Raw genomic sequence first — 23,726 nt, 5'->3', positions numbered from 1 at the left:
TTTCCGTGCACTGTAATAGTTCACCTAAAAAGAGTCATTTTTGTTTCACCTCTGTGAATCGTTACATTTAGATTGTAAGCTCCATTGATGCATGTACTGATGTGAAGGCAATTGCATAGGCCCAAGATGGCTTGCTGATCTTATACAAATGTATACAAAGTGTTTGGGTTCCACTGAGAAAAAGTCAATATACACGCACAATCATTTTATTACAGATTTATTACATGTAAAATATTAATGCAATCTTCTTTCATTTCTACCAACTCAAGGAAATGTAAATGTGACTTTTTTCATGTCTTACATTAGCTAGTTCTCACCTGTGTGACTTTTTCTGATGTTTTATAACAGAAGATTTCTGTGTAAAACATTTCCCACACTCAGAACATGAAAATGGTTTTTCACCTGTGTGAATTCTCAGATGTTCAACAAGATATGATTTTCGTGTAAAACATTTCCCGCACTCAGAACATGGAAATGGTCTTTCACCTGTGTGACTTCTCTGATGTATAGTAAGTTCTGATTTCTCACTAAAACATTTCCCACACTCAGAACATGAATATGGCTTCTCACCTGTGTGACTTCTATGATGTCCAGCAAGATGTGATTTACTTGTAAAATGTTTCCCACACTCAGAACATGAAAATGGCTTCTCCCCTGTGTGACTTCTCTGATGCTTAAGAAGATTTGCTTTCAATGTAAAACATTTCTCACACTCAGAACATGGAAATGGCTTCACACCTGTGTGTATTCTCTGATGTGCAACAAGATTTGAATTACGTGTAAAACATCTCCCACACTCAGAACATGGAAATGGTTTCTCACCTGTGTGAGTTCTCTGATGTTTAAGAAGATTTGCTTTCAATGTAAAACATTTCCCACACTCAGAACATGGAAATGGTATCTCACCTGTGTGACTTTTCTTATGCATAACTAGAGATGATTTGTGTGTATAACATTTCCCACACTCAGAACATGCAAATGGATTCTTTCCTGTTTGATGTCCCTTATGTCTAGCAAGAGCTAGTTTATGTGGAAAATAATTCCCACATTCAGAAGAGGAACTGACTGTATCACTGCTATGGTCTGTACTATGTGCAGCAATATGTGAGTTACCAGGAGAACATTCCTCAGGAACAGAGGGATCAGATGATATATCTGCACTGTGAAGTGCTGGATGTATATTTAGAGAAATGGGGTTTTCTTCTGGAGACCCTCGTGTGACGTTCTTATCTTCTAATTTACAATCTGGAAACCGAACAATTTGTCCCTCCGAGGTATTTCTTGTATTGCGTCCATCTGGTAGAAATAAAATAATTAACCAATTATCCCCCAGCAAAGACATCATTAGTCATTATTTCATCTCACCCCTATTCCCATCAGTTTATGCTTAGTAGAACCTCATGCAGAACACTTTGTGTGTGCTACAGAACCTCTCACGCTCACACATAACACTGGAGAAGCAAGGGGAGTTTCTCTGACGCCCTAGTGGATGCTGGGTACTCTGTAAGGACCATGGGGAATAGCTGGCTCCGCAGGAGACTGGGCACTCTAAAGAAAGATTAGGTACTATCTGGTGTGCACTGGCTCCTCCTTCTATGCCCCTCCTCCAGACCTCAGTTAGAATCTGTGCCCGGCCCAAGCTGGTTGCACACTAGGGGCTCTCCTGAGCTTCTAGAAAAGAAAGTATTTGTAGTTTTTTTATTTTCAGTGAGATCTGCTGGCAACAGACTCACTGCTACGAGGGACTAAGGGGAGAAGAAGCGAACCTACCTGCTTGCAGCTAGCTTGAGCTTCTTAGGCTACTGGACACCATTAGCTCCAGAGGGATCGAACACAGGCCCAGCCTTGGTCGTCTGGTCCCGGAGCCGCGCCGCCGTCCCACTTACAGAGCCAGAAGCAAGAAGAGCATCCTGGAAATCGTCGGCTGAAGACTTCGGTCTTCATTAAGGTAGCGCACAGCACTGCAGCTGTGCGCCATTGCTCCCTATGCACACCACACACTCCGGTCACTGATGGGTGCAGGGTGCTAGGGGGGGGGGGGGCCCTGGGCTGCAATTAGAGTACCTTACATTGGCAAATGGCACATAATATAGTCTAATAAGCTATATATGTGCAAAAATCCCCTGCCATAATAAAATTATAAGAGCGGGAGAAGTCAGCCAAAAAAGGGGTGGGGCTATCTCCCTCAGCACACTGGCGCCATTTCCTCTTCACAGCTCCGCTGGAAGAGAGCTCCCCAGCCTCCCCCCTGCAGTTTCCAGGCTCAAAGGGTAAAAAAGAGAGGGGGGGCACTAAATTTAGGCGCAAACTGTGTATAAAAGACAGCTATAGGGAAAATCACTTCTGTTAGTGTAAATCCCTGATTATATAGCGCTGTGGTGTGTGCTGGCATACTCTCTCACTGTCTCCCCAAAGGACTTTGTGGGGTCCTGTCCTCAGTCAGAGCATTCCCTGTGTGTGTGCGGTGTGTCGGTACGGCTGTGTCGACATGTTTGATGAGGAGGCTTACGTGGAGGCGGAGCAGGTGCCTATAAATGTGATGTCACCCCCTGCGGGGTCGACACCAGAATGGGTGGATATGTGGAAGGTATTAACCGACAGTGTCAACTCCATACATAAAAGGTTGGATGACGTAACAGCCGTTGGACAGCCGGCTTCTCAGCCCGTGCCTGCCCAGGCATCTCAAAAGCCATCAGCGGCTCAAAAACGCCCGCTACCTCAGATGGCAGACACAGATGTCGACACGGAGTCTGACTCCAGTGTCGACGAGGATAAGACATATACACAATCCACTAGGGGCATACGTTGCATGATTACGGCAATGAAAAATGTGTTACACATTTCTGACATTAACCCAAGTACCACTAAAAAGGGGTTTTATGTTTGGGGAGAAAAAACAGCCAGTGTTCTTTCCCCCATCAGATGAGTTAAATGAAGTGTGTGAAGAAGCGTGGGTTCCCCCGTTAAGAAACTGGTAATTTCTAAAAAGTTACTGATGGCGTACCCTTTCCCGCCAGAGGATAGGTCACGTTGGGAGACATCCCCTAGGGTGGATAAGGCGCTCACACATTTGTCAAAAAAGGTGGCACTGCCGTCTCAGGATACAGCCGCCTTGAAGGAGCCTGCTGATAGAAAGCAGGAGGCGATCCTGAAGTCTGTATATACACACTCAGGTACTATACTGAGACCTGCAATTGCCTCAGCATGGATGTGTAGTGCTGCTGCAGCGTGGTCTGATACCCTGTCAGAGAATATAGATACCCTCGACAGGGATACTATTTTGATAACCATAGAGCATATTAAAGACGTCGTCTTATATATGAGGGATGCACAGAGGGATATTTGCCGGCTGGCATCCAGAATTAATGCAATGTCCATTTCTGCCAGGAGGGTATTATGGACCCGGCAGTGGACGGGTGATGCTGATTCTAAAAGGCACATGGAGGTTCTGCCTTATAAGGGTGAGGAATTGTTTGGGGATGGTCTCTCGGACCTCGTATCCACAGCAACAGCTGGGAAATCGAAATTTTTACCTCAGATTCCCTCACAACCTAAGAAAGCACCGTATTATCAGGTACAGTCCTTTCAACCTCAGAAAAGCAAGCGGGTCAGAGGCGCTTCCTTTCTGCCCAGAGGCAAGGGAAGAGGGAAAAAGCTGCACCAGACAGCCAGTTCCCAGGATTAAAAATCTTCTCCTGCTTCCTCTAAATCCACCGCGTGACGCTGGGGCTCCACAGGCGGAGCCAGGTGCGGTGGGGGCGCGTCTCCGGAACTTCAGCGACCAGTGGGCTTGCTCACAGGTGGATCCCTTGATTCTGCAAGTAGTATCACAGGGATACAAGCTGGAGTTCGAGGCGACTCCCCCTCGCCGTTACCTCAAATCAGCCTTGCCTGCTGCCCTCAGAGAAAGGGAGGTAGTACTGGCGGAAATTCACAAGCTGTATCTTCAGCAGGTGATAATCAAGGTACCCCTCCTTTAACAGGGACGGGGTAACTATTCCACAATGTTCGTGGTACCGAAACCAGATGGTTCGGTGAGACCCATTCTAAATTTTAAATCCTTGAACATTTATATAAAAAAGTTCAAGTTCAAGATGGAATCGCTCAGGGCGGTTATTGCAAGCCTGGAAGAGGGGGATTTTATGGTGTCATTGGACATCAAGGATGCTTACCTGCATGTCCCCATTTATCCACCCCACCAGGAATACCTCAGGTTTGTGGTACAGGACTGTCATTACCAATTCCAGACGTTGCCGTTCGGTCTATCCACGGCACCACGGGTATTTACCAAGGTAATGGCCGAAATGATGATGCTCCTCCGAAAGAAGGGAGTCATAATTATCCCGTACTTGGACGATCTCCTTATAAAGGCGAGGTCCAGGGAGCAGTTGCTAGTCAGCGTAGCACTATCTCAGGAAGTGCTACATCAGCACGGCTGGATTCTGAATATTCCAAAGTCACAGCTGATTCCTGCGACGCGTCTACTGTTCTTGGGCATGATTCTGGACACAGAACAGAAGAAGATTTTTCTCCCGGAGGAGAAGGCCCAGGAATTATCATCTCTGGTCAGGGACCTCCTGAAACCAAAGCAGGTGTCGGTGCATCACTGCATGCGAGTCCTGGGAAAGATGGTAGCTTCATACGAAGCAATTCCCTTCGGCAGGTTCCATGCAAGGATCTTCCAGTGGGATCTGTTGGACAAGTGGTCCGGATCGCATCTCCAGATGCATCGATTGATCACCCTGTCCCCGAGGGCCAGGGTGTCTCTGCTGTGGTGCTGCAGAGTGCTCATCTGCTCGAGGGACGCAGATTCGGCATACAGGACTGGGTCCTGGTGACCACGGATGCAAGCCTCCGAGGTTGGGGGGCAGTCACCCAGGGAAGAAACTTCTAAGGACAATGGTCGAGTCAGGAAACTTCCCTACACATAAATATTCTGGAACTAAGGGCCATTTACAATGCCCTGAGTCAAGCAGAACCCCTGCTTCAAATCCAACCAGTTCTGATTCAGTCAGACAACATCACAGCGGTCGCCCATGTAAACCGCCAGGGCGGCACAAGAAGCAGGATGGCAATGGCAGAAGCCACAAGGATTCTTAGATGGGCGGAGAATCACGTGATAGCACTGTCAGCAGTGTTCATTCCGGGAGTGGACAACTGGGAAGCAGACTTCCTCAGCAGGCACGACCTCCACCCGGGAGAGTGGGGACTTCATCCAGAAGTCTTCCAAATGATTGTAAACCGTTGGGAACGGCCAAAGGTGGACATGATGGCGTCCCGCCTCAACAAAAAACTAAAAAGATATTGCGCCAGGTCAAGAGACCCTCAGGCGATAGCTGTGGACGCTCTAGTGATACCGTGGGTGTACCATTCGGTTTATGTGTTCCCTCCTCTTCCTCTCATACCCAAGGTACTGAGGATAATAAGAAGAGGAGTAAGAACTATACTCATTGTTCCGGATTGGCCAAGAAGAGCTTGGTACCCAGAACTTCAAGAAATGATCTCAGAGGACCCATGGCCTCTGCCGCTCAGACAGGACCTGCTGCAGCAGGGGCCCTGTCTGTTCCAAGACTTACCGCGGCTGCGTTTGACGGCATGGCGGTTGAACACCGGATCCTAAAGGAAAAGGGCATTTCGGAGGAAGTCATTCCTACGCTGATTAAAGCTAGGAAGGATGTGACCGCAAAACATTATCACCGCATATGGCGGAAATATGTTGCTTGGTGTGAGGCCAGGAAGGCCCCAACGGAGGAATTTCAGCTGGCTCGATTTCTGCACTTCCTACAGTCAGGGGTGACTATGGGCCTCAAATTGGGTTCCATTAAGGTCCAGATTTCGGCTCTGTCGATTTTCTTCCAAAAAGAACTGACTTCACTGCCTGAAGTTCAGACATTTGTTAAAGGAGTGCTGCATATTCAGCCCCCTTTTGTGCCTCCAGTGGCACCTTGGGACCTCAATGTGGTGTTGGATTTCCTAAAGTCGCATTGGTTTGAGCCACTTAAAACCGTGGAGCTAAAATATCTCACGTGGAAAGTGGTCATGCTGTTGGCCTTGGCTTCGGCCAGGCGTGTGTCAGAATTGGCGGCTTTGTCATGCAAAAGCCCTTATCTGATTTTCCATACGGATAGGGCGGAATTGAGGACTAGTCCCCAATTTCTTCCTAAGGTGGTGTCAGCGTTTCATTTGAACCAACCTATTGTGGTGCCTGCGGCTACTCGGGACTTGGAGGATTCCAAGTTGCTGGACGTAGTCAGGGCCCTGAAAATCTATGTTTCCAGGACGGCTGGAGTCAGGAAAACTGACTCGCTATTTATCCTGTATGCACCCAACAAGCTGGGTGCTCCTGCTTCAAAGCAGACTATTGCTCGCTGGATCTGTAGCACGATTCAACTTGCACATTCTGCGGCTGGACTGCAGCATCCTAAATCTGTAAAAGCCCATTCCACGAGGAAGGTAGGCTCTTCTTGGGCGGCTGCCCGAGGGGTCTTGGCTTTACAACTTTGCCGAGCTGCTACTTGGTCGGGTTCAAACACATTTGCTAAGTTCTACAAGTTTGATACCCTGGCTGAGGAGGACCTTGAGTTTGCTCATTCGGTGCTGCAGAGTCATCCGCGCTCTCCCGCCCGTTTGGGAGCTTTGGTATAATCCCCATGGTCCTTACGGAGTACCCAGCATCCACTAGGACGTCAGAGAAAATAATTTACTCACCGGTAATTCTATTTCTCGTAGTCCGTAGTGGATGCTGGGAGCCCGTCCCAAGTGCGGACTCTCTGCAATACGTGTATATAGTTATTGCTTAACTAAAGGGTTATTGTTATGAGGCTCATTTGTTGTTTCATACTGTTAACTGGGTATGGTTATCACAAGTTGTACGGTGTGATTGGTGTGGCTGGTATGAGTCTTACCCGGGATTCCAAATCCTTTCCTAGTAATGTCAGCTCTTCCGGGCACAGTTTCCCTAACTGAGGTCTGGAGGGGGGGCATAGAGGGAGGAGCCAGTGCACACTAGAAAGTACCTAATCTTTCTTTAGAGTGCCCAGTCTCCTGCGGAGCCCGCTATTCCCCATGGTCCTTACGGAGTACCCAGTATCCACTACGGACTACGAGAAATAGAATTACCGGTGAGTAAATTCTTATTTTTTGAGTGTGTACTCTGTGTCTTGTGACTTGGTGCCCTGTGTCATAGGTTCTACTGGCTGGTTAGGTAGGTTCCATTATATGGTGTACCTAAATCTGATGACATCATTACCCTTTAAATTAGGGAATAGGGGGAGTATGGGTGTAGCGGGTATGGGACTCAGGGTCGACAGTGTGTAGGTCAACACCTATTGGTCGACACAGGAAATGGGTCAACACGGCCATGAGGTCGCCGTGAACAAGGTTGTCATGGAAAAATGTCGACTGAGTTTTTTATGTTTTTTTTGGTGTCTTCTTCTCTGTAAGGTGACGGGGAACCCCAATTAGTGCATCGTGTTCACTCGCCATGCTTCGGGCAAGGTGCCTCGCTGCGATTGGCACAGGTTACCATTCCCAATTGTAGTCCATGTGGATCGTAAAGTATGAAAAAGTAAAACAAATGGGAAAAACTCATGTCAACCTTTTTTCCATGTCAACCTAATGGTTGTGTCTACCTATTTCCTGTGTTGACCTAATGTGTGTCGACTTAGACAGTGTCAACCTAGAGTCTGGATACCGGGTGTAGCTCATGAGAAGTTGTACCAAGACTAAGGGGGAACTTCAGGTTTCATTTGTTATGAGACTGGGGGAAGTAATGAGGAGGCTACTGTACATGGATGGAATTGATGTTAGAATTATAGGGTAATCACTTTAAAGGAGTAAATTATATTAAGTATTATTAATGGGGTTGCTACATGGGCAATAGAGCACTGGGACACCTGTAACACAGACCAGCCAAATTGGGATTCAGGGGCTGCAAATGTATAAAAGAACCTGACAAAAGTATTTTGACCAGACCAGGTAGCTGCGCAACACTGATTGCGTAGCTGAAACCCCTCGGGCAGCCGCCCACAAGAGGGTCCCACCAATCATGGAGTTTGCAGAAAAGAATGGTGGTGGAGTTAGAGAGGAACCCAAGTAGGCCTGCTTAATAGTAAGGTGAACCCAGCAAGCCAACATCAGCCTTGAAGCAGGTGACCCCGGCTGAGCCGTCCTGTCCACCAAGATGCACAGGGCCAAACGACCTATAGGCTGGTTGATTGGAAAGAAGAAACCACCTTAAGTGGAAATTTCTGTCTTGTGCGGACTTTTGCTCTAACCTCATAGAAGACTAGATTAGGAGAGTGACACGACAGAGCTCCCAGTTCCGAGACCCGTCTGGCTGGCTGAAGCCAATGCGAGAAGGATCACAGTCTTCAAGGAGAGAAAGTGGGAGTCAGCCATTTTGAAAACTGTGACAAATGACTGGAGGAAAAATAGTACAAGGTTTAGGTCCCAAGATGCAAGTCTGCACTTTCTGTACTAAAGCCAGGCTCCCCTGGAAAAAAAATTAAATCGAGAGAGCACATGCAGTTTCAAAAACCCCAACCTGAAACCTGCCGAAAATCCTGCTGCAAAAAAAAACCGAGCAGGAATCGGGACAATCCGAACGACGTGGTAGGAGCTTGCTCTTTTCCCACACCACGCATCATAGGACTTCTAAATATCATACTAATGCACAGAAGTCACCTGCTTTTGAGCCCTAATCACAGATCTGGGAAAACCCTTTTGTCTCAGTAGCACGGTCTCAAGAGCCACGCCATCAAAAGACAGACCCTGTAAGTCTGGATAGACAAACGGACCCGTTGGAGAAGGTCCTCCCTGATAAACAGTGGCCAAGGGCCGTCTATGAGAAGAATATGCAGGTAGGAGTACCCTGCCCTACAAGGCCAGCCCGGAGCTATTATGGTGGGTTTGCGCTTGATGACATCTGGAGTAGGATCGAGGAAGTGGACGGTCTTGCCTGGATGCCATGAGGGCTATCTGAGGCTCACCTCATCAATGGATGAGATGTGTGAAGCCTGTGGATGGAGTGCCCATTTTCCCGGAAGAAGATCCTGACAACCTAGGCAGTCCGTGTTACAAATTGAGTACTTGGAACTCTGGAAACTGGGTGGCAACTGGGGTGTTCCAGTACTCACGTTTGGAGCTGCGACTGAATACGTATAATCACAGCTACACCTACTCTAGCCACTGACTCTGTTATTCCTCCCAGTGGTCGGATGGTGCCTGCAGAGCTAGGCTTTGCCTTTAGCAGCCGCATTTGAATGAGAGAATTGGGTCCGCCCAGACTCTGATTGCTCCAGGTCTTACGAGATTACAAGGCACCAACCGATACTGAGAGTAAATAAGAGGAAAACGAAGACTAATGTGACTACAAGCGGGTAAGAATACAGAACAAAACAATAAACAGATTATGTGCGGCGCGGCCGCCAAAACCCCAACGCAGGAACCAAGGCAAACGGCGGAACCGGAGAGGACGATTCCGTTGCTGCTCGAGGTGTACAACAAAAAGTATCGTGGCCTAGCCACAACATGCAACTCCGTTGCAAAATAAACAACAAAGGCCGCGAGTAACCACCGCAGAAAACGACACAATTAAAGTATAATAAAAGATGCGACTTCTGCCGCTAAATACGGCAGAGCCGCAAACTCACGGGGCCACGAGAGGTGAGCGAAGAAACTACCGGATCTCCGAGCTGTACTGGAACCGGATAAACTCAACTGGAAGCAGACCAGAAGACATGCTGGACACGACCCCTTTAACTGGGTTATGGGCCGTTGGGTCAACACAACTTAGGTCGACAGTCATTAGGCCGACCACTATTAGTCAACATGCTTTAGGTCAACAGGGTCAATAGGTCGACAGGTCAAAAGCTCGGCCTAAGTGGTGTCGACCTTATCCCTTTAACTGATGCAGGTTACAGGAACACCAGGAATTACAGGCAGGAACCTGAGACAACCAGGAGGTTAGCAGACAGACTTGCAAGAAGCTATCACCAGCGGGGCTGTACTGACCTGGCCCCCAAAAAAAGGTCCAGACAACCAATCATGGGAGAGCCAGGTCGCCCAACCCCCTGGACCCTGATTGCACCAGCTGCTACTTGGCGCGCTGCGCGCGGTGTCCCTGCTGCTCAGTAACAGCCGACTGCTTTGGAGACCAGTCGCCTGGTGTCTATGGTCGCCAGGCTAACCGCCCGGAGCAGAACGCCCGGCAGCAGAAGGGATACGCCAGCCCCATTGCCTAGTAATGCCTGTGAGCCGGCGCCTACCGTCACCGGCGGCTAACAGTCTGCTTCCCAAATGTCTACCTCGTGGATGAATATCACTGACATTGCCGTGGTATTCTTTACAGCCAAGAGGAGAATGAGGCTTACCTCCCGCATAATTCCTCTGCTTCCAGTCCGCTTTGCCTGTTCATGCATGCCACCATTATAGCATTGACTGGATTCGCCTGACCTCTGAGTAGAGGAAAGGACATAGCCAGATTAAGGGGGGGATGCAGGGCATACTGTACTCTGGGCCCCCATGTGTCAGGGGGCCCCCCAGCCAGAGCACACTGATACCACTAGCTTTCCTTCTTAATGCGAGAGCCAGAATGCAGTGCAGTCAGAGACACAGGAAAATCATGTTTCATGAGCTACCGATGGAGCTTTCTGACCAGACGAGAGATAGGTTCTCCTCCCTGCCTGGGAGTCTTGTGTAAACTTTCATGCAACTAAACCATTTGGGTCTAGAGATAGAGACACACACACACAAACACACAGAGTCCTCCTGAGTCCTATCCCAGTGTGTAAGTAATACAGAGGCTGATGCTAGTCTTGCATGTGACCAGATACATTTTATTTTTCTATGTACTTTAGAGTTCTTTAAGTTGTCTTTATTCCACTTCAAGAAAATGTAATAAAATTGTTGTCTTTCTATTAGGTGGAGCTATAAACAGTACCCAGGCATTATTACACTATTTGTTTAAAACTAATATACACCATTGGTTTAAATTTAATAAACACATCTATACCTCCCACCATGACCCATTCCCGGAGGTGCAAAATGCTCTCTACCTGGACTTCCTTCTTAATTTATGATTGCAAACACCTGTGTTGAAACATCTTTCTTATCAATTAAATAGTTCAACACAGGTGACATCAATCATATATTAAGAGGGAAGTCCAGGTAGAGAGCATTTTGTCCCTCCTGAAATGAGACATGTTGGGAGGTATGCACAATCTAATATACATCCCTCACCTTCCACCTGGCACCCCCTGTCTTAAGTGCCCCGGGCACCCACAAGGCTTAATCCAGCCCTGGAAAAGGACATACTAAGGGCATTGTATACAACCCTGGGCTCCAGGTTAGCGATTGATAGGGATGACTATTGAGTGGACCAACACCTCAGGAAGTGACTGTTTATTGACAAGACACCCAAGCCTCGAAGACTGGCATCCACCGTGAGGAGAACCCAGTTCCATATTCCAAATTGAAGGGCCCTCTAGAAGGTAAGAGGTCTGCTGCCCCATAGAAGCAAATTTGCACACTGAGTGTTAGGCGAATTAGTCAATGCGTCTATAAATGTGACCTGTTCCATTGGGACAGGAGGTCCAATTACCAGATTTTCTTTCCAGCCAGCCAGATCTGGCAGATGATTTGCCAGAAAATTGTGTAGTGGATGCCTAGCTGATCCTGGTGTCCTGAGACTGTTGCAGCTTGACCTCTACCTCTTTTACACAAAAGGATCTCTTGTTGACAGTTCCTCAGCCTAGGCTTCAATAGCCTTTTGAACCCAGGAACTGAGACGAGCATGGTGAAGATTTAGCTCTGCTACAGTGTAATGAGACTTAAGAATAGTCTCCAACTTACAATTTGATGGATCCTTTAGGGAAGGAACGCCAGGAACTGGGAGTACAGTCTTCTCTGACAGACAGGAGATAGAAGGGTCCCATGTTGGAGGAGTCTCCCATCGTACTCTATCTGCCGGAAAGAGTGAAAGAGGCAAACAGATGTTTGGAAACTTATTATGGTCCCAAGCTAATGCTATCAAGTCAATTAATTCCTGTTGGAGAAATGACCAAAGACCTGTGTTTCTTCCCAAAAAGGGAAGGTTGTGCAGGTCCTTGGTCGGGAACCATTAGTACCTGACGCACCGCCAGGATCCATGCCCTAAGAAATCACCTCCATGTCCTACTTTGTAAAACAGATGGTAAAAGAGCCTGATGCATGTCTTGTAGGACCTAGAACCTTGGCTAGACACTCCACCGACAGAGCTAGCGCCTACGCCCAAGCCGCTTCTGGTGTAGGCATCTGCACTGCCAACTGTGATCTTTTTGAGAGGCTACCAGCTCAGAGGATAAATCCAACCCGATTCCTCCGGGCGTGGACACTGCTGGAGCAGGGGTTTTACATAGGGTGAGCTACTTGTGGAACTCAATTTCCAGGCTCATTTGACCCACGGAACAGAAATGCATCTGACAGGTTTTGGGTTTCACTCTCTATAATCCTAAACACATATAGACCAGAGCAATAATATTTATATATCATCCATAGAGAAATATATATGTGCACATGCTTCTGCACCAGTACTGGCCCCCACAGTAAGGGTCACAACCTCCGAGAGGGCTGGATGCAGGGAGCTTCAGTGCTGTTGCTGTAGAAAACAGCGCAGTTAGGAGCAGAATGGAACAGCAATGTGCTCTTGCAAAGGAAGACTTTTAGTCACAGTGACATGATGTGAGGGGGGAGAGCAGGAGTATAATAGGGGCTGATGGCTCCTGATGTATGAGATACACCAGAGAGTGTGGGGAGGAGACTGGTCAGATCTCTGGGCTGGTAACACACAGTGACATGATGTGAGGAGAGCAGGAGTATAATAGGGGCTGATGTCTCCTGATGTACGAGATACACCAGAGAGTGTGGGGAGGAGACTGGTCAGATCTCTGGGCTGGTAACACACAGTGACATGATGTTAGGGGGAGAGCAGGAGTATAATAGGGGCTGATGGCTCCTGATGTATGAGATACACCAGAGAGTGTGGGGAGGAGACTGGTCAGATCTCTGGGCTGGTAACACACAGTGACATGATGTGAGGAGAGCAGGAGTATAATAGGGGCTGATGTCTCCTGATGTACGAGATACACCAGAGAGTGTGGGGAGGAGACTGGTCAGATCTCTGGGCTGGTAACACACAGTGACATGATGTGAGGGGGAGAGCAGGAGTATAATAGAGGCTGATGGCTCCTGATGTATGAGATACACCAGAGAGTGTGGGGAGGAGACTGGTCAGATCTCTGGGCTGGTAACACACAGTGACATGATGTGAGGGGGGGAGAGCAGGAGTATAATAGGGGCTGATGGCTCCTGATGTATGAGATACACCAGAGAGTGTGGGGAGGAGACTGGTCAGATCTCTGGGCTGGTAACACACAGTGACATGATGTGAGGAGAGCAGGAGTATAATAGGGGCTGATGTCTCCTGATGTACGAGATACACCAGAGAGTGTGGGGAGGAGACTGGTCAGATCTCTGGGCTGGTAACACACAGTGACATGATGTGAGGGGCGAGCAGGAGTATAATAGGGGCTGATGGCTCGTGATGTATGAGATACACCAGAGAGTGTGGGGAGGAGACTGGTCAGATCTCTGGGCGGGTAACACACAGTGACATGATGTGAGGGGAGAGCAGGAGTATAATAGGGGCTGATGGATGAGGAGAGCAGGAGTATAATAGGGGCTGATGGCTGCTGATGTATGAGATACACCAGAGAGTATGGGGAGGAGACTGCTCAGATATCTGGGCGGGTAACACACAGTGACATGATTTGAGGGGGAGAGCAGGAGTATAATAGGGGCTGATGGCTCCTGATGTATGAGATACACCAGAGAGTGTGGGGAGGAGACTGGTCAGGTCTCTGGGCTGGTAACACACAGTAACATGATGTGAGGGGAGATCAGGAGTATAATAGGGGCTGATGGCTCCTGATGTATGAGATACACCAGAGAGTATGGGGAGGAGACTGCTCAGATATCTGGGCTGGTAACACACAGTGACATGATGTGAGGGGGAGAGCAGGAGTATAATAGGGGCTGATGGCTCCTGATCCTCTCACTGGGCAGATACATTTCCCTCATTAGTCTGTACTGACAGAGGAGGGTGTAGGATAAGATATTGCTGTAGTTATTGAGCAATGAGAATCTGTGATTGTTCTGTAATAAGTGTTTATTACTCACCTGTGCCGATATCTGTAGGGATCTCCTCCTCCTTACACTGCTGATCACTTCTCACATACGTCTCTTCTTCTCCCTCTATATCTTCTGCCTTTATATCAGTCACATACGTCTCTTCTTCTCCCTCTATATCTTCTGCCTGTATATCAGTCACATACGTCTCTTCTTCTCCCTCTATATCTTCTGCCTTTATATCAGTCACACGCGTCTCTTCTTCTCCCTCTGGATCTTCTGCCTTTATATCAGTCACATACGTCTCTTCTTCTCCCTCTATATCTTCTGCCTTTATATCAGTCACACGCGTCTCTTCTTCTCCCTCTGGATCTTCTGCCTTTATATCAGTCACATACGTCTCTTCTTCTCCCTCTGTATCTTCTGCCTTTATATCAGTCACATACGTCTCTTCTTCTCCCTCTATATCTTCTGCCTGTATATCAGTCACATACGTCTCTTCTTCTCCCTCTATATCTTCTGCCTTTATATCAGTCACACGCGTCTCTTCTTCTCCCTCTGGATCTTCTGCCTTCATATCAGTCACATACGTCTCTTCTTCTCCCTCTATATCTTCTGCCTTTATATCAGTCACATACGTCTCTTCTTCTCCCTCTATATCTTCTGCCTTTATATCAGTCACATACGTCTCTTCTTCTCCCTGTATATCTTCTGCCTTTATATCAGTCACACGCGTCTCTTCTTCTCCCTCTGGATCTTCTGCCTTCATATCAGTCACATACGTCTCTTCTTCTCCCTCTATATCTTCTGCCTTTATATCAGTCACATACGTCTCTTCTTCTCCCTCTATATCTTCTGCCTTTATATCAGTCACATACATCTCTTCTTCTGCCTTTATATCAGTCACATACATCTCTTCTTCTGCCTTTATATCAGTCACATACGTCTCTTCTCTCTTCAATAAAAGAAGACTGTAATAATTGTTGATTTAAGTAATAGATTAAACAACACAAATAAAATTACGCATTTAAGTTTTGTTCTTATCATAAAGTGATAGTAACTTTGGTATATTGATGAGACCCTAAATCCCACCTACTTGATCCTCCTGTGGGGTCCTGTGATTCTCCTCTGTACAATCCTGGGAATACAGAGGACGGGGACATCTCTCTGGGGTATCTCTGTTACTGGGCCCATCTGTAGGAGACACACAGTGACTGAGTACAGTATATATATGTGATTATCAGATGTGTGTATATAGGGGGCCCCCATACCTGCTCTCCCCTGTACAATACATGACAGTCTCCTCTTACCCAGTGATGTGAGGGGCCGGTGATTCTCCATCACCACGTCCTTGTACAGACCCCTGTGTTCCTCTATATACTCCCCCTCCTGCATGGAGACATAGACAGTGACATCCTGACACCTTATAGGAACCTGACACACACAGTGATACAGTCATCACCCAGACACATCCCCTGGTGTTACTATATAATGCCCCATTCCCAGCAGTCACCTCTCCAGTCATCACCTAGACACGTCCCCTGGTGTTACTGTATAATGTCCCATTCCCAGCAGTCACCTCTCCAGTCATCACCCAGACACGTCCCCCGGTGTTACTGTATAATGCCCCATTCCCAGCAGTCACCTCTCCAGTCATCACCCAGACACATCCCCCGGTGTTACTGTATGATGCCCCATTCCCAGCAGTCACCTCTCTTGTCATCACCCAGACACGTCCCTTGGCGTTACTGTATAATGCCCCATTCCCAGCAGTCACCTCTTCAGTCATCACCCAGACACATCCCCTAGTGTTACTGTATAATGTCCCATTCCCAGCAGTCACCTCTCCAGTCATCACCCAGATACGTCCCCCGGTGTTAATGTATAATGCCCCATTCCCAGCAGTCACCTCTTCAGTCATCACCCAGACACGTCCCCTGGTGTTACTGCAAAATGAACTATTTCCTGGCAGTCACCTCTCCAGTAATCACCCAGACACATTCTCCGGTGTTGCTGTATAATGCCCTATTCCCAGCAGTCACCTATCCAGTCATCACCCAGACACATTCCCTGGTGTTACTGTATAATGTCCCATTTCCAGCAGTCACCTCTCCAGTCATCACCCAGACACATCACCCGGTGTTACTGTATAATGTCCCATTCCCAGCAGTCACCTCTCCAGGCATCACCCAGACACGTCCCCTGGTGTTACTGCAAAATGCCATATTTCCTGGCAGTCACCTCTCCAGTCATCACCCAGACACATCCCCCGGTGTTACTGTATAATGTCCCATTCCCAGCAGTCACCTCTCCAGTCATCACCCAGACACATCCCCCGGTGTTACTGTATAATGTCCCATTCCCAGCAGTCACCTCTCCAGTCATCACCCAGACACATCCCCCGGTGTTACTGTATAATGCCCCATTCCCATCAGTCACCTCTCCAGTCATCACCCAGACACATCCCCTAGTGTTACTGTATAATGTCCCATTCCCAGCAGTCTCCTCTCCAGTCATCAGCCAGACACATCCCCTGGTGTTACTGTATAATGGCCCATTCCCAGCAGTCACCACCCAGACACATCCCCAGGTGATACTGTATAATACCCCATTCCCGGCAGTCACATCTCCAGTCATCACCCAGACATGTCCCCTGGTGTTACTGTATAATGTCCCATTCCCAGCGGTCACCTCTCCAGTCACCACCCAGACACGTCCACTGGTGTTACTGTATAATGTCCCATTCCCAGCAGCCACCTCTCCAGTCATCACCCAGACACGCCCCCTGGTGTTACTGTATAATGTCCCATTCCCAGCAGGCACATCTCCAGTCATCACCCAACACATCCCCTGGTGTTACTGTATAATGTCCCATTCCCAGCATTCACCTCTCCGGTTATCACCCTAGACACATCCCCCGGAGTTACTGTATAATGTCCCATTCCTGGCAGTCACCTCTCCAGTCATCACCCAGACACATCCCCTGGTGTTACTGTATAATGCCCCATTCCCAGCAGTCACCTCTCCAGTCATCACCCAGACACGTCCCTTGGTGTTACTGTATAATGCCCCATTCCCGGCAGTCACATCTCCAGTCATCACCCAGACATGTCCCCTGGTGTTACTGTATAATGTCCCATTCCCAGCAGACACCTCTCCAGTCATCACCCAGATACATCCCCGATGTTACTGTATAATGACCAATTCCCAGCAACCACCTCTCCAGTCATCACCCAGACACGTCCCCTGGTGTTACTGTATAATGCCCCATTCCCAGCAGTCACCTCTCCAGTCATCACCCAGACACGTCCCCCGATGTTACTGTATAATGTCCCATTCCCAGGAGTCACCTCTCTGGTCATCACCCAGACACGTCCCCTGGTGTTACTGTATAATGTCCCATTCCCAGCAGCCACCTCTCCAGTCATCACCCAGACACGTCCCCTGGTGTTACTGTATAATGGCCCATTCCAAGCAGTCACCTCTCCAGTCATCACCCAGACACATCCCCTGGTGTTACTGTATAATGCCCCATTCCCGGCAGTCACATTTCCAGTCATCACCCAGACATGTCTCCTGGTGTTACTGTATAATGCCCCATTCCCAGCAGTCACCTCTCCATAGAAACATAGAATTTGTCGGCAGATAAGAACCACTTGGCTCATCTAGTCTGCCCTTTTTTTTTTTTTTTATATTATTTTTTATCTCTAACCTTTTTTGATCCTTATTTCTTTGTAAGGATATCCTTATGTCTATCCCATGCATGTTTAAATTGCTCTACTGTCTTCGCCTCTACCACCTCTGATGGGAGGCTATTCCACTTGTCCACTTCCCTTTCTGTGAAATAATTTTTCCGCAAATTTTCCCTGAACCTCCCCCCCTCCAGTCTCAGTGCATGTCCTCGTGTCCTATTGCTTCTCTTCATTTGGAGAATGTTTCCCACCTGGACTTTGTTAAAACTAGAGATGAGCGCCGAAAATTTTTCGGGTTTTGTGTTTTGGTTTTGGGTTCGGTTCCGCGGCCGTGTTTTGGGTTCGACCGCGTTTTGGCAAAACCTCACCGAATTTTTTTTGTCGGATTCGGGTGTGTTTTGGATTCGGGTGTTTTTTTCAAAAAACCCTAAAAAACAGCTTAAATCATAGAATTTGGGGGTCATTTTGATCCCAAAGTATTATTAACCTCAAAAACCATAATTTCCACTCATTTTCAGTCTATTCTGAATACCTCACACTATTATTTTTAGTCCTAAAATTTGCACCGAGGTCGCTGTGTGAGTAAGATAAGCGACCCTAGTGGCCGACACAAACACCGGGCCCATCTAGGAGTGGCACTGCAGTGTCACGCAGGATGTCCCTTCCAAAAAACCCTCCCCAAACAGCACATGACGCAAAGAAAAAAAGAGGCGCAATGAGGTAGCTGACTGTGTGAGTAAGATAAGCGACCCTAGTGGCCGACACAAACACCGGGCCCATCTAGGAGTGGCACTGCAGTGTCATGCAGGATGTCCCTTCCAAAAAACCCTCCCCAAACAGCACATGACGCAAAGAAAAAAAGAGGCGCAATGAGGTAGCTGACTGTGTGAGTAAGATAAGCGACCCTAGTGGCCGACACAAACACCGGGCCCATCTAGGAGTGGCACTGCAGTGTCATGCAGGATGTCCCTTCCAAAAACCCTCCCCAAACAGCACATGACGCAAATAAAAAAAGAGGCGCAATGAGGTAGCTGACTGTGTGAGTAAGATAAGCGACCCTAGTGGCCGACACAAACACCGGGCCCATCTAGGAGTGGCACTGCAGTGTCACGCAGGATGTCCCTTCCAAAAAACCCTCCCCAAACAGCACATGACGCAAAGAAAAAAAGAGGCGCAATGAGGTAGCTGACTGTGTGAGTAAGATAAGCGACCCTAGTGGCCGACACAAACACCGGGCCCATCTAGGAGTGGCACTGCAGTGTCACGCAGGATGTCCCTTCCAAAAAACCCTCCCCAAACAGCACATGACGCAAAGAAAAAAAGAGGCGCAATGAGGTAGCTGACTGTGTGAGTAAGATAAGCGACCCTAGTGGCCGACACAAACACCGGGCCCATCTAGGAGTGGCACTGCAGTGTCACGCAGGATGTCCCTTCCAAAAAACCCTCCCCAAACAGCACATGACGCAAAGAAAAAGAAAAGAAAAAAGAGGTGCAAGATGGAATTGTCCTTGGGCCCTCCCACCCACCCTTATGTTGTATAAACAGGACATGCACACTTTAACCAACCCATCATTTCAGTGACAGGGTCTGCCACACGACTGTGACTGATATGACGGGTTGGTTTGGACCCCCCCCAAAAAAGAAGCAATTAATCTCTCCTTGCACAAACTGGCTCTACAGAGGCAAGATGTCCACCTCATCATCATCCTCCGATATATCACCGTGTACATCCCCCTCCTCACAGATTATCAATTCATCCCCACTGGAATCCACCATCTCAGCTCCCTGTGTACTTTGTGGAGGCAATTGCTGCTGGTCAATGTCTCCGCGGAGGAATTGATTATAATTCATTTTAATGAACATCATCTTCTCCACATTTTCTGGATGTAACCTCGTACGCCGATTGCTGACAAGGTGAGCGGCGGCACTAAACACTCTTTCGGAGTACACACTTGTGGGAGGGCAACTTAGGTAGAATAAAGCCAGTTTGTGCAAGGGCCTCCAAATTGCCTCTTTTTCCTGCCAGTATAAGTACGGACTGTGTGACGTGCCTACTTGGATGCGGTCACTCATATAATCCTCCACCATTCTTTCAATGTTGAGAGAATCATATGCAGTGACAGTAGACGACATGTCCGTAATCGTTGTCAGGTCCTTCAGTCCGGACCAGATGTCAGCATCAGCAGTCGCTCCAGACTGCCCTGCATCACCGCCAGCGGGTGGGCTCGGAATTCTGAGCCTTTTCCTCGCACCCCCAGTTGTGGGAGAATGTGAAGGAGGAGATGTTGACAGGTCGCGTTCCGCTTGACTTGACAATTTTCTCACCAGCAGGTCTTTCAACCCCAGCAGACTTGTGTCTGCCGGAAAGAGAGATCCAAGGTAGGCTTTAAATCTAGGATCGAGCATGGTGGCCAAAATGTAGTGCTCTGATTTCAACAGATTGACCACCCGTGAATCCTTGTTAAGCGAATTAAGGGCTCCATCCACAAGTCCCACATGCCTAGCGGAATCGCTCCGTGTTAGCTCCTCCTTCAATGTCTCCAGCTTCTTCTGCAAAAGCCTGATGAGGGGAATGACCTGACTCAGGCTGGCAGTGTCTGAACTGACTTCACGTGTGGCAAGTTCAAAGGGCATCAGAACCTTGCACAACATTGAAATCATTCTCCACTGCGCTTGAGACAGGTGCATTCCACCTCCTATATCGTGCTCAATTGTATAGGCTTGAATGGCCTTTTGCTGCTCCTCCAACCTCTGAAGCATATAGAGGGTTGAATTCCACCTCGTTACCACTTCTTGCTTCAGATGATGGCAGGGCAGGTTCAGTAGTTTTTGGTGGTGCTCCAGTCTTCTGTACGTGGTGCCTGTACGCCGAAAGTGTCCCGCAATTCTTCTGGCCACCGACAGCATCTCTTGCACGCCCCTGTCGTTTTTTAAAAAATTCTGCACCACCAAATTCAAGGTATGTGCAAAACATGGGACGTGCTGGAATTTGCCCATATTTAATGCACACACAATATTGCTGGCGTTGTCCGATGCCACAAATCCACAGGAGAGTCCAATTGGGGTAAGCCATTCCGCGATGATCTTCCTCAGTTGCCGTAAGAGGTTTTCAGCTGTGTGCGTATTCTGGAAACCGGTGATACAAAGCGTAGCCTGCCTAGGAAAGAGTTGGCGTTTGCGAGATGCTGCTACTGGTGCCGCCGCTGCTGTTCTTGCGGCGGGAGTCCATACATCTACCCAGTGGGCTGTCACAGTCATATAGTCCTGACCCTGCCCTGCTCCACTTGTCCACATGTCCGTGGTTAAGTGGACATTGGGTACAACTGCATTTTTTAGGACACTGGTGAGTCTTTTTCTGACATCCGTGTACATTCTCGGTATCGCCTGCCTAGAGAAGTGGAACCTAGATGGTATTTGGTAACGGGGGCACACTGCCTCAATAAATTGTCTAGTTCCCTGTGAACTAACGGCGGATACCGGACGCACGTCTAACACCAACATAGTTGTCAAGGCCTCAGTTATCCGCTTTGCAGCAGGATGACTGCTGTGATATTTCATCTTCCTCGCAAAGGACTGTTGAACAGTCAATTGCTTACTGGAAGTAGTACAAGTGGGCTTACGACTTCCCCTCTGGGATGACCATCGACTCCCAGCAGCAACAACAGCAGCGCCAGCAGCAGTAGGCGTTACACGCAAGGATGCATCGGAGGAATCCCAGGCAGGAGAGGAATCATCAGAATTGCCAGTGACATGGCCTGCAGGACTATTGGCATTCCTGGGGAAGGAGGAAATTGACACTGAGGGAGTTGGTGGGGTGGTTTGCGTGAGCTTGGTTACAAGAGGAAGGGATTTACTGGTCAGTGGACTGCTTCCGCTGTCGGCCAAAGTTTTTGAACTTGTCACTGACTTATTATGAATGCGCTGCAGGTGACGTATAAGGGAGGATGTTCCGAGGTGGTTAACGTCCTTACCCCTACTTATTACAGCTTGACAAAGGGAACACACGGCTTGACAAATGTTGTCCGCATTTCTGGTGAAATACTTCCACACCGAAGAGCTGATTTTTTTGGTATTTTCACCAGGCATGTCAACGACCATATTCCTCCCACGGACAACAGGTGTCTCCCCGGGTGCCTGACTTAAACAAACCACCTCACCATCAGAATCCTCCTGGTCAATTTCCTCCCCAGCGCCAGCAACACCCATATCCTCCTCATCCTGGTGTACTTCAACACTGACATCTTCAATCTGACTATCAGGAACTGGACTGCGGGTGCTCCTTCCAGCACTTGCAGGGGGCGTGCAAATGGTGGAAGGCGCATGCTCTTCACGTCCAGTGTTGGGAAGGTCAGGCATCGCAACCGACACAATTGGACTCTCCTTGTGGATTTGGGATTTCGAAGAACGCACAGTTCTTTGCTGTGCTTTTTCCAGCTTGAGTCTTTTCATTTTTCTAGCGAGAGGCTGAGTGCTTCCATCCTCATGTGAAGCTGAACCACTAGCCATGAACATAGGCCAGGGCCTCAGCCGTTCCTTGCCACTCCGTGTGGTAAATGGCATATTGGCAAGTTTACGCTTCTCCTCCGACAATTTTATTTTAGGTTTTGGAGTCCTTTTTTTACTGATATTTGGTGTTTTGGATTTGACATGCTCTGTACTATGACATTGGGCATCGGCCTTGGCAGACGACGTTGCTGGCATTTCATCATCTCGGCCATGACTAGTGGCAGCAGCTTCAGCACGAGGTGGAAGTGGATCTTGATCTTTCCCTAATTTTGGAACCTCAACATTTTTGTTCTCCATATTTTAATAGGCACAACTAAAAGGCACCTCAGGTAAACAATGGAGATGGATGGATACTAGTATACTTATGGACGGACTGCCGAGTGCCGACACAGAGGTAGCTACAGCCGTGGACTACCGTACTGTACTGTGTCTGCTGCTAATATAGACTGGATGATGAGATGTGGTATGTATAAAGAAGAAAGAAAAAAAAACCACGGGTAGGTGGTATACAATTATGGACGGACTGCCGAGTGCCGACACAGAGGTAGCTACAGCCGTGGACTACCGTACTGTGTCTGCTGCTAATATAGACTGGTTGATAAAGAGATGTAGTATGTATGTATAAAGAAGAAAGAAAAAAAAACCACGGGTAGGTGGTATACAATTATGGATGGACTGCCGAGTGCCGACACAGAGGTAGCTACAGCCGTGGACTACCGTACTGTACTGTGTCTGCTGCTAATATAGACTGGTTGATAAAGAGATGTAGTATGTATGTATAAAGAAGAAAGAAAAAAAACCACGGGTAGGTGGTATACAATTATGGATGGACTGCCGAGTGCCGACACAGAGGTAGCTACAGCCGTGGACTACCGTACTGTACTGTATCTGCTGCTAATATAGACTGGATGATAATGAGATGTAGTATGTATATAAAGAAGAAAAAAAAAAACACGGGTAGGTGGTATACAATTATGGACGGACTGCCGAGTGCCGACACAGAGGTAGCTACAGCCGTGGACTACCGTACTGTGTCTGCTGCTAATATAGACTGGTTGATAAAGAGATGTAGTATGTATGTATAAAGAAGAAAGAAAAAAAAAACACGGGTAGGTGGTATACAATTATGGATGGACTGCCGAGTGCCGACACAGAGGTAGCTACAGCCGTGGACTACTGTACTGTGTCTGCTGCTAATATAGACTGGTTGATAAAGAGATGTAGTATGTATGTATAAAGAAGAAAGAAAAAAAAACCACGGGTAGGTGGTATACAATTATGGATGGACTGCCGAGTGCCGACACAGAGGTAGCTACAGCCGTGGACTACCGTACTGTACTGTGTCTGCTGCTAATATAGACT

At 48.1% G+C, this 23,726-nt stretch overlaps 1 protein-coding gene across 5 annotated transcripts in view; it reads right to left on the bottom strand.

The window, feature by feature from the left end:
* Positions 1 to 201: 201 nt before the first annotated feature.
* Positions 202 to 23,726, bottom strand: part of LOC134984195 (zinc finger protein ZFP2-like) — a 30,863-nt gene continuing 7,338 nt past the window's right edge. The window contains exons 1-5 of one of the 5 annotated variants that reach the window (XM_063949826.1): positions 15,477 to 15,556; positions 15,263 to 15,360; positions 14,218 to 15,137; positions 11,854 to 11,964; positions 202 to 1,296 (exon numbers count right to left, since the gene is read on the bottom strand). In XM_063949826.1, the coding sequence (XP_063805896.1) occupies positions 314 to 1,296; positions 11,854 to 11,964; positions 14,218 to 15,137; positions 15,263 to 15,360 (2,112 nt within the window). In that variant the 5' untranslated portion in view covers positions 15,477 to 15,556 and the 3' untranslated portion in view covers positions 202 to 313. Of the gene's footprint in view, positions 1,297 to 11,853; positions 11,965 to 14,217; positions 15,138 to 15,258; positions 15,361 to 15,476; positions 15,557 to 23,726 lie in introns of those variants that run through there. The other 4 variants (XM_063949825.1, XM_063949827.1, XM_063949828.1 and 1 more) reach the window with 4 other exon arrangements.

The sequence above is a fragment of the Pseudophryne corroboree genome, assembly GCF_028390025.1.
Source record: "Pseudophryne corroboree isolate aPseCor3 chromosome 3 unlocalized genomic scaffold, aPseCor3.hap2 SUPER_3_unloc_4, whole genome shotgun sequence".
In the NCBI taxonomy this organism is placed as follows: Eukaryota; Metazoa; Chordata; class Amphibia; order Anura; family Myobatrachidae; genus Pseudophryne; species Pseudophryne corroboree.
Note: the sequence above shows the minus strand (reverse complement) of the source record. Positions and strands in the feature narration are given on the sequence as shown.